At 30.6% G+C, this 11,525-nt stretch overlaps 1 protein-coding gene across 1 annotated transcript in view; it reads left to right on the forward strand.

Moving 5' to 3' along the window:
* Positions 1-10,114, forward strand: part of LOC129807465 (semaphorin-1A) — a 47,990-nt gene extending 37,876 nt beyond the window's left edge. The window contains exon 12 of the mRNA XM_055856755.1: positions 283-10,114. Within this exon, the coding sequence (XP_055712730.1) occupies positions 283-431 (149 nt within the window). The 3' untranslated portion in view covers positions 432-10,114. The remainder of the gene's footprint in view (positions 1-282) is intronic.
* Positions 10,115-11,525: the final 1,411 nt, after the last annotated feature.

Raw genomic sequence — 11,525 nt, forward strand, 5'->3', positions numbered from 1 at the left:
TCTCGCTAGTTTTGCAATCTTTTAAGCTATTTACAAATCAATTTAAATCGCCAATGAAATAATATAATCATTAAAAAATTCGAGCAGTGGCAAAAAAAAATCTGTGAAATTTTTTTAATACGTGCATACAATGAGGACCATGAATTGGACAGAAGAAAAAAAAACCTTTTGATAAATCAATTTATTTTTTTATGTTGCAATTCTTTGGTCAGTTAATATAGATTTTATTAAATTTATGAGATATATTCTTACTTGGTTTTTTCCTGAATGTGATGGCAACAGCGACTCAACATCGTTCCGATAGTCCACAAAATTCAAGTTCAGGCTCATCACCAGTCATGTCGCACAGTAGCTCGAGTCCAGCACCACCATCGAGTAGCCCAAGCCCTCAGGGCAGCCTGAAGAACTGTAGCTATATCTATCGCGATTGATTAATATGTGACGCCGTCGATTCAACATCATTGTCACCAGTGAAGACATCATCGAAACAGTTGAGAAATGCCCTCAATGTCACGTGGAATAATTTGTGGATGAGAAGAAAGAGGGACAGGTCATCATCATCCATATGGACGCACAATAATCTATTAATGGAAAATATCATTGGTGACTGTGACATGAGATCATCATCTTCAGCATCCACCATTCCCATTGATGAGTTCGTGATGGGTGGACACGAGGGTGCCAGTGGTGGGAGATGTGGGGGAAAAAATCGACGCCGCAAGAGTAACAAAGCTAATACATGTGATCCAAGAGAGTGTGAGTTGCTTGTTGTTAAAGCATCAGACTGGGATGACGAAAAATGAATTCTAACATGAACTTTTATTATATATAAATATTATTAACAAGAAAAAAAGGGAGATAATTCCAAAATTAAGTGAGAATGTGAAGAAAAATTTTCACAAAGTGTGAGTTATAAAAAGTGAGCAGAAAGGCATATTTATTGAGGGCGAAAATGAGTTTTTTTTTTTTAATTTTGAAAAGGCAGGTGTAGATAGATTTTTTTAACCAAAGATTTTATAGTGCATTTATTATTAATTCTTTCGAACTAACTTTTTGACCTATTTTTTTTTATTTTGAAAGAAAATTATCTTCATAGAAGAAAATCCCCGGAGTTTTGTATAGATTGTACATTTTTTTTGCAATTCATTTGCGATTTTTGTATGTTTTGTAAAATATATTTATATAGGCATTACTTTTATTTTATTAAAAAAAAATGAGGTATACAAAATGAGCTTTGTTTTTATAAACATGTTTTTAGAACTGTGAATGAGCAAAACGACTAGTTCTAGGATTCGCTCGTTATCTGTTTTGATAACAATAGCACTGAGGAATAAAGATATTTTTTGTGTTTCTTTTTCTAGTCATTGTGCTCATTTTACATTGTGCTCACAGTCTAAAAGCATTTTATAAGACTAAAATAATTGGGTATGCTCCATAATTTCCATACTATGAGCATTATGACCAGCGCACAATAAGTTTTGTTTATAAACATGTTTTCAAATTTTCCCATGAGAATGAGCGAGATGACTAGATCTAGATCTCACTCATTCTCATTCAAATGTCAAAAACATGTTTACTAAACAAAACTTATTGTGCGTTGGGCATTATGCCCAACGCACAATAACTTTTATTATGTAAACATGTTTTTGACATTTCAGTGAGAGTGAGTGAGATCTAGATCTAGTTATCTCGCTCACTCTCATAGGCAATTTTGAAAACATGTTTACAAACAAAAGTTATTGTGCGTTGGGCGGGCATTATGCCCAACGCACAATGACTTGTTTGGAAACATGTTTTCAAAATTGTCTATGAGAGTGAAAGAGATGACTAGATTTAGGTCTCACTCACTCTCACTGAAATGTCAAAAACATGTTTACATAATAAAAGTTATTGTGCGTTGGGCACTACACAGTTGACGTTGTTTTGTAAATATTTTCTTCGAGGTGCGTAAAGTTATCTCGTTCACTTTCATAAGCATCTTCGAAAAGGTTTACAAAACAAAAATAAATTGTGCTTATTGCATTATTCATACCCATTTACACTAAATTTCCAATTTTGTTGGGCAAATAAAAAGAGCAAAGATGGTAAAAATCAAGTAATATTAAAAGTATAAATGACTCACTAAAAAAGGAAGAAAAAAAAAACATGCAAGTGAAAAGTAATCTAAAAAAGGGAAAAAATTAATGAAATAACTTTATTAGAAATTTTATTATACAAGGTAAAAAGAAACTTTTTGAAACACAAGTAATAAATAAAAAAAAAGAAAACAAAAATGATATAAAATAATTCTAAGACATATTCACGCATAATATTGTTACACTTAGGAAAAAAATGAAAATTTTGAATATAAAAATCAATATTGATGCATTAAATTACACAAAGTTTTCGGTTTAAAGTTGACGTGGATGGAAAACAAGTGAAAAAAAAACAAACATTTAAATAATCTTTTAAATAGAATTTGCTCTTTTATAGCCATTTAGTGTGGAAACGAAGGATAATGAGAAATATTTAGTGGTGAAAGAAAGAAAAAAAAAAATGATACAATTTAATATTTAGTGAAAAGAATGAGAAAGACAGAAAGTCGCGAGAATAATATTTAAGAAGAAAAAAAAAACAAGTAAATAATATACGTATTGAAAGAGGACGATGCAGATAGAAGGAAAAAGTAACATGCAAAAAAAGGGGAAAATTGTACACAAAAATTAAAAAAAGAGAAACTTAGGACAAAGAAACGAGTTGATATGAGAGAAAACCTCATATATTTTCTTTTCAAAGCTAAATAAAATTAATTCTAAGCTATACTGAAATATTGAAGAGCGCAGGAGCAAATGATAAAAAAATGCAAATAGAACGATAATATATTTAATCCAAATGATATAAAAAAAAGACAGCATTAACAAGCCCATTAATACTATTGAATAGCAAAAAGAAAAACAATTACGTGTAAATACTGAATTTAATTACAAAGTGCAGAAACAATTCATCCACCCATTTGAGAATTTATAGCATCTTCTTTTTACGATGTGACACCTTTTGAAGACTTTTCTTTCTCTCTTAAATAAATTGTGTTTGTTGCCCTGAAAATGTCGCTGATTGATCTTACTTCTCTCTAGTTCTAATACTAGGAAGAGAAGGAATATAATTTAAATCACACCTAAAAAAAATTTAAGACAAGCAATGATAAGCCCTATTGAACTTATTTGAGCAATGATTCTTTCATAATCAATTTGCTGCGTTAGGAAATGGCAAGCGAATTTGTCTGAATATTTTACTTCCATCCTGTTTTTTAATTGGCTAATGGAATCTACACACTAGAAGAATTTATGTCCATATTGAAGCAAATAACCTAAGCTTGTGTAAGAAAAATTCTTCAATATGGACATACATTTCTCTAGTGTGTAGAGGCCAAAAAACGTGAAATTATTCAAAGTTTTAACCAATCGGAGAACACAATGTGAATACAATATTTTCCGGGATTAAATATTGCACTTTATAATTTATGGCCTCTACACACTAGACAAATTTATGTCTATATTGAAGAGTTTTTCGTACACAAGCGTAGGGGAATTTGCTTTAATATGGACATAAATTGCTCTAGTTCTAGTGTATAGATGCCATTAGAGATACCCGGTTTAGAACTGCCATCCACATGCATTTGTCGAGTGAATAATAAATTTAAAAAAAACTTATGTCTGTGTGATAATTCCTCTGATAAATGCATAATTATATATTTTTGTTTGACAGTAGTTTCAAAATTTATTTCCAGATATATATCAAAAACTTGACGAAAAATTATGCCATCATTTTGGTTTGAGAAATACAGAATATTACACTGAGAAAAAAAGAGGGTGCGATTAACTTTTTTTCCTCATAACTTTAACACTTTTTAGGTGTAAAAATATATCAACATTTTTAAATGTTAATTTTACACCTTATTAAGGGTAAAATTAACATGAGAAAGGGTACCTTTAACCCCTAATACACCTAAAAAGGGCAATATTTACACCGATTTTCGATCAATTACTGCAGGGTAAAATTAACATTTCCGGAATGTTATTTTAACTTTTTCGGATTTCTCTCAGTGTATGAACGATATAAGAACTGGGCCCCAAATACTTCTTGGTTTATTTAAGAACAATTCGATGTCAATTGTAGCAATTGACAACGCAATGACCCATATGGCAAGTGGAGTGACCCATAATTTAGTACTGACAATTGGTTGCCTTTTATTTACTAAACTAACAATTCGGTGAAAATTTTGGATTTGCTTTAAAGCTTCTACATTGTAGGAAGTAGGGCGTCTTTGAATTGGTTCACCATTAAAATGGGGCTATTTTTTGTACTATTTCTAAATAGAACTGAGCCTTATCAAGTGCCATTTAAAAAATAGGACAAAAAAACCCTATTTCAAAAGTACTTCTATTCAAAGGTGGCCCACTTCCCACTATTGAGAGAATATTTGTCCAAATAGAGCATTTTAATGAAAATCTCATCAATAAGGGCAAAAAGTATCAAATTACTCCATTTGGATGAAAATATCTCAGAATTAGTATAGGTGCCATTAGAAGCTTTCACAAGAAACATTTTACCTCAAATATAGACTACACATGGCTCTTCGTTATCCGGCACTTCGTTATCCGGGTGACAGCTGCCGAACGCTGGCGGTTGATATATTCAAAACGATTTTTTTTTACGAAACATGCAGTTTGTCTTGAAAGAATTAATGTGTTATTTTCATTTTATCAAAATTTTTGACACACAATCGTGCTACAAAATGAAACATAAACACACCACAAAGAAAATGTTGTTGTTTTTCGACAGAAAACAAATTTCCACAGCAGAAAATATAAAAAACGTTGACCAGATTCAAAAAACCAAAATGTCATTTTGTCCCCACGTCAGCCGAATAACGAAGAGTCGAGTGTATGATAATAACACTATGGTTATGAGAAAAGTTTAAAGTGAAATTCCTAAAAACGTATTTTTCATCTGCCAATATAGAGGGAAGTTGGGAACCTTTGAATTGGGGGATTTTTGACAAGGGAGCATCTAAACGGGGGGATTTTATTTTGAAATCGCAATATTTGACACAAAAGTCCCCCATTGAGCTTTAGACCGGTGCATTTTTGCCTATCTTTTGGCGCTTAAAATCTCCCTCTTCAAAAGCTCTTTTGTTTATGTTCGAATATTTTGACATTTCAATCGATTTCAAATCTTTTTTTTTGTTTTTCAAGAGATGTTTTTCTCGTGATCTATTTTCAAAGTTATTAAAAATCGAAAAGCAGGTGAAATAGGGACACGGTATCGATCTCTCTTCTGAATGTATCGTTTAATCTTCTTTTAATATGGTCGAATTGTTAAATAGACATCCTTAAATAGAATTAAAGAAATAGTTAAATAAAATAAAGTTGATTTATAGAAAAATGAAAACTTAGGATATTTTCTTAATTTAGCAACAATATTGGCATAAAATCCTGCGGTAAGACGGTTTTGATATAGAGGCTGGTTGCCCCATCTCCTCTTCCTTATAAAGTGTTTGTCACTAGGCATAAATATTAACTTTACCACTCTTTAACAAAATCTTTGATTGTAAAACACTGTGTGATTGACGTTTGAAACGTTTTGAAATAAAATAGATAGTCTTCCAGACTATCTATTTTAGTTAGAGCCCACTTGGAGAATTTATAACAGAGGGTGGAGAAAATTTATCTCAGGCATGAACCACTAGGGGAGATTTCCCGAGACTCACCGGTGCATAGCACAGTGAGGTGCATTTTCGAAATCTCCCCATATAGAAAACGCCTAATCGGTGTGTTTCTCCTATTTTTTTTTTATAGAAGGAACTGGACTTCACCATGATATGATTTAGCTCAACAAACCATTTTTTAAGCCAAATTGTATTATTAAAAACCTCAATTCGTTTTACAAATAAAAGAAAAAACCCATTTTCAAAGAGATTCCAATTCAAAGGTGCATCACATTTACTTATAAAGATGCTTAATGGCATCAATACATTGTAAGAAATTTTTGACAAAATGAAGCATTTTGACACTTTTAGACCAGGGCTTCGAGCACATCTTCAAGTAATTTACTTCAAAATGCTCCATTTTGAGGAAAATATCCCACAATGTGTAATGGCCTCTACATACTTGAGAAATTTATATCCATATTTGACAGGTTTTCTAAGAAACGTAGGCAATTTCCTTCAATATGGACATGAACATCTTTAATGGCGTCTGCACACTAGAAAAATTCATGTCCATATGAACATGAAATAACCGTCAAATATGGACATAAATTTCTCTAGTATGTAGATGCTATTAGTGTGCAGAGTCCATAATGGCGTCTACACATTAGTAGAAATTTTTTTTAAAAAAATACCTTTTTAAAGAAAATTTCCCCTATCCTTGTAGGCAGAACGTCAGAATTTTTTTTAAAAAGGCATTTTTAGAAAAAAAAAATTCTAGTGTGTAGACACCATAAGTCTCTGTCCTCCGAATTTCAGTGAAATTGACGAAGGTGTTAGCTTCACCAGGAGAATTGCAACAGCTGTGACTATGAAAGAATTATTGCTGGAATTATTGAATCAATTTTTGCGACATGTTTAGTGCATAAACCTAAATTACAAATTTCCTCTCCAATTTGTCCACCCATGAACCGGCCACTGTATTTTGTTTTCTTTTATTGCCATAAAATATATATTTCCCTCGCAAGTTCTCCAGAAAGAAGAAAAAGAAAAAAAAGGAACAAGACATGCACAAAGCATAAATGAAAATAAGAAAGTCAAAAGAGAATTTTATACGAAAGCAAATCATTGCCGTTGATAGAGTTCAACATTGTTGATTGTTTTTTAAATTGTAATTTTCAAATATATTTTTCCGTGAAATCTCAATCGATGAGGAAGAAAAAGGCAAAGAAAAAAAATTAGGAGAACTAGGTGAAAATAATGTTAAAAAAAAAGAAATGAGAAGAGGTTAAATCACATAAATTCTTTTCTCACCATTTGCTCTTTTTTGTAAATAAGAAAGAACATAAGCGTTGGGTTTTTTGAAAGCGAATAACAAACCAACACATGCACTAAATTAAAAAGATAAAACAAGTTATTAAAGAAAAAAAAATCATAGTGAGTAGAAGTTTTTAATAAATAAACATGATAAGAGGAAGAAGAAATGAAGAAAAAATATATTAACTATATTTAGAGGTATTTTATTTAATATTTAAAAAAAAGTATATTGTTCAAAGTTCAGTCAAGGAGCGAAAGCAAAGAAATGCAGTGGAGAAAATGTTACCAATATAAGAAAAAAAAGAGTGGAATAACGAGAGGAAGAAAATTCATTGTAAAGCATTTTCGCTATTTATAGAGATGAAATAAAAAAAAAACAAGAAATGAAAAATGAGACACAAGCAAAAAATAAAATTAATTTATTGAAAAAAAGGTGAAAAATATTGACATATAGAAATGAAAAATATATTATGAGGGATAGAGGAAAAAAACTTACTAAGAATATTAGAATATAAATTATATAAAGCCATATATTTATATAATTAATAAGTCATTTATAATATGCAAGTGCTTCTTACAAATATATTAAAAAGAAATGAAAAAAGATACTGCTTAGATGAGTAGACAGTTTTGGTGTGTAAAGATTTTACAATTGATTTTGAGTTTTTCAAAAAAAAAAAGTGTTTCATTTTATGCTCCAAACATAGAAATATAGAATCATTATACAGAATAATAAGACAAATTGCGATAATTCTAGCATTTTAAACATTTTTACCGTACAAGTTATTCAACAAGCAAAAGTAAAAGAACAAAGGGAATATATTGAAAATATAAAGTTTACATCATTTCACAATTTTCGATACCAAAAAAAAACCATCCTCAATTAATTCTTCCAAACAAATTGAGTTTTTCCTCCAATTTCCTGAGGATAGTTTTGAAATGATTTTGAAAAAAAAATCTCGGTAAACTCGATATTTTTGCTTCTGACGAAGATAGAAGACCCTTTGACATCTTTTTTAAAAAATTTAAGGAAAAAAAAAGCCATGAAAAGTTAAAGTATGATAGTGGTTTAAATTTTAGGATTTTACATTATTACATTATTATTGAATAGATTTATTGATAAGAATGCAGTCAATTGTATAGTAATGATGAACAAAAACAAAAAAAACTAAACTCGTAGTGAATTATTTATAAAAAAAAAGAAAATAGAAACTAAAAGGATAAAAAAAACGGTTCTCTCCAAAATAACCTTTTAGAAGAGTCATCAAATAGTTTTTTGCAAATGATGAAGAAAAAAAATTCCCAAACCGATAGCGGAAATTCCATTTACTACGTTTTTTCGATATTCTCTCTTGATGAAAAACTGGAAAAAAAAATCTAAATAGAACTATGAAATAGTTTTAAACACTTAAAAAAAAAGAACATGAACAAGTAATTATTACTAATATCTAATGTACTATTAATATTTACATAACATGCAAGGAGAGGAAAAAATAGAGTAAAGAGTTTTCTTTGAAGTGCAAGAATAAGCGCAAAGAAAATCGTAAATTAAGAAAAAGGGAAATATTGCATTCATTTGGAGCGATTTTATTTAACCTTTTGCAGATTGCTTCATAATTATCTAAATGATCTTTTTTCTCGTGGATTTTGGAAAATCAGTTTTTTATGCCAAACAAAACATTGAAAAAAAAACTAAATGCAAGTTTATGCTAAGCCCTAGACACACTTACGAGTTAAGCCGAGAGACTGATTAACGTAAGCAAATGAGTTAATTGAATCCCATCAATATCTTACCAACTCAGCCGTGTCTCGATTTAAGCTGAGAGACGATTTAGTCTGAAACTTATGGAAATGCAATTTGACCATTATTTTAATTATAATTATGTTAAACCGTCTGTCGGCTTAAGTCAGTTAAGTTATACGGATTTCAGACCTAAGGTTTAGCTATATGGCTTAACTACTCTAATTTTTTATCAATTACGATTTTTTGGAAAAAATTTAACTTAGGATTGGATTATTAAGAACAAATAATCTATTAGGCTCTCAAAAAGTAATAAAATTGCTCGCTATTTAAAATTTTGAGACATTATGGAACTGGGTTAAACTTCTAGTCTGAAACCGGCCTTAGTGTGTCAAGGGCATTTCTGCTTAAGACGAGGCATGGTTTCGAAAAACTGAACAATTTGAATAATTACGTTAAATCGTTTCTCGGCTTAAACTGTAAGTCTGCACAGCACATTACTCTTTAATAAAATATAATATAATATTATCAATGCGACTTTAGGATTTTATTCTATTGAAATCAAATTTACAATACAATCTTATAAAAAAACTAAATTTTTATTGATACCATCAATTTTTTTTTAATAATTCTCTTGGGAATGTAAGCAGGGTAATTTTAAAAATTAAAAGTCGCAAAAATCGTGTTTGCGATTTTCAGTGACCTCCATGAGATTTTGAATAAATTATAGTTATTATTAGAGGCAGTGCTTGTAATTTCGGACGGTTTTTTGTACTTTCTTTTCAGAAGTATTGTTTGGAACATTGACAAGCAATTTATCGTTTTTGCTTTTCCGTGAAATTAATCTTAATACGTTTAAAAATGAATAGATTTTAAATTCAGGCATGAGTTTGAATGCAATTTTGGACATTTTGCTTGTAATTTTGGACAGCAATTCCGCTTCAATAAGATGCCCATTGTTGTTTATTTCAAGAACCCAACCTACCAAGCCCTCTTCATGTTTATGAAAATGAACCGTAGGATGTCCCAAGAAGTCAGGAAACTTCCCATACAATTCATAAATGGGAGTTGATTTCGGATTCAAGTATGCGCGGATTCACGCAATCCCTTACTTTTCTGGGACTCTTAAAGCATTTTGTACTGGATCTCGTTCTCAGAGATGATTCTCCTTTGTGTTTTTGGACATTTATACAACCTAATCATTAAAAAAAAATGGTTGTCCAAAATTACAAGCATCACCTTACTCGTGAATCTCTGACAAAATTGTTTAATTTCACACGAAAAACCGAATTCACAAGGAAAATTTCACTCTATAATGAAAAAATCACTATTATTGTGAATAAACACAATATTCAATGAACACTTAAAAATATCGAAGAAAAATTATTAATACTTAACCACAGCTAAATAAAACCGAACTGGTATATTTATCGTAAGCAACTGCTCACACTGTAGTTTCAACAGAGCATTTTTTATAAAAAATATATTCAAAATTGGAAGGAATTGGTGTTAACATCTTCTAAAAAGAATAAATATTCAGATAGAAAATATTATGTCCAACTTTACACTCAAAGTGTCCATAATTACAACATGTTCCAATTTACAGGCAGTTTCCCTATTATTTCTTTTACTTTGCCTCTAGAGGGTGTTCTCAATAAATCTCTTCACAATACAACAAACTGTGAATAAATTTCTGTTAGAAACGCCATCTAACCTTAGATTAATAAAACTTGAATATTTACAAGTTTTGTAGAAGTTTGTAAAAATTTGTACTTTTTTCAAAAACATTGTTCGCAAAATGAACACTTGATGAGCATTTTTTGTTCTTTTACATATGCCATCAGGGGCATGACATTTCTTATGTTTCCCATATGTTTCTAACGAGCCAAAAAAACTTTTGAGTTTATTAGCTGTTTTCTGTTATTGTAGAATGAATTTGCAAAAAATACTAATACGAAATGAAAACCAATTTAATAACGAAGAGGCAACCGAAAACCCTAAATTGGCAACCTACGTAGTTTTGGAGATATCTCGTGAAATGTGTACGAAAACAGGGAAAAAATTACACTAAAACCGGTCGCATTTTTCAGAGCTAATGTCACTTCCCTGTATGCCATTATCCGACGTAAATCATGCGTTCCTAAGAAAAAGATTAGGGGAAGTGTGCCAAATTTCGGCATAGTTGCATGCAAGCGCCAAAGTCTCAAGTTTGAAATGTAATATTTTGAATACAAATTGATTTTTTTATTCTTTCTTTTGTAAGAGTGTTGCTTGGAACCTTGTAAGGAGTTTATCGTCTTTATTTACTCTAAAATCATTCTTAATACATTTTAAAATGAACAAAAATGTATACATAGCTTTGGTGCCCTATTTCGGCCACTTTCATTCTCCTAGTTCCTTGCCCTTCGGGAATTCTTCAAATATCTTTTTCACGTCGTCTCGTTTGTCGAAGGTACATTTTTGTTATTCTTTTGCATTGTATAATCTGTAGAGTACGTAAAATCTAAAAGTTTATGGAAATTCGAGGAACAAAAAAGGTGGCCGAAATTGCAAGCTGGCCGGAAGCTGGCACACTTACCCTAGTGAGTGTTTTCACAAACAATTTGTTCGTACATTTTTGTTTGTTTTGGAAAACTTTTCGAGAAAATGACAAAATTTTACGATCATTTTGCTATGTGTTTACGAACAAACGTTGCTGAAATAAGTACAAACTTTTATGATTTTTTTATGAGTTATACGATTTACGAGCATTTCGTACGGCCCCAGTGGGAATACACAAAC

This window comes from Phlebotomus papatasi, chromosome 3 (assembly GCF_024763615.1).
Source record: "Phlebotomus papatasi isolate M1 chromosome 3, Ppap_2.1, whole genome shotgun sequence".
In the NCBI taxonomy this organism is placed as follows: Eukaryota; Metazoa; Arthropoda; class Insecta; order Diptera; family Psychodidae; genus Phlebotomus; species Phlebotomus papatasi.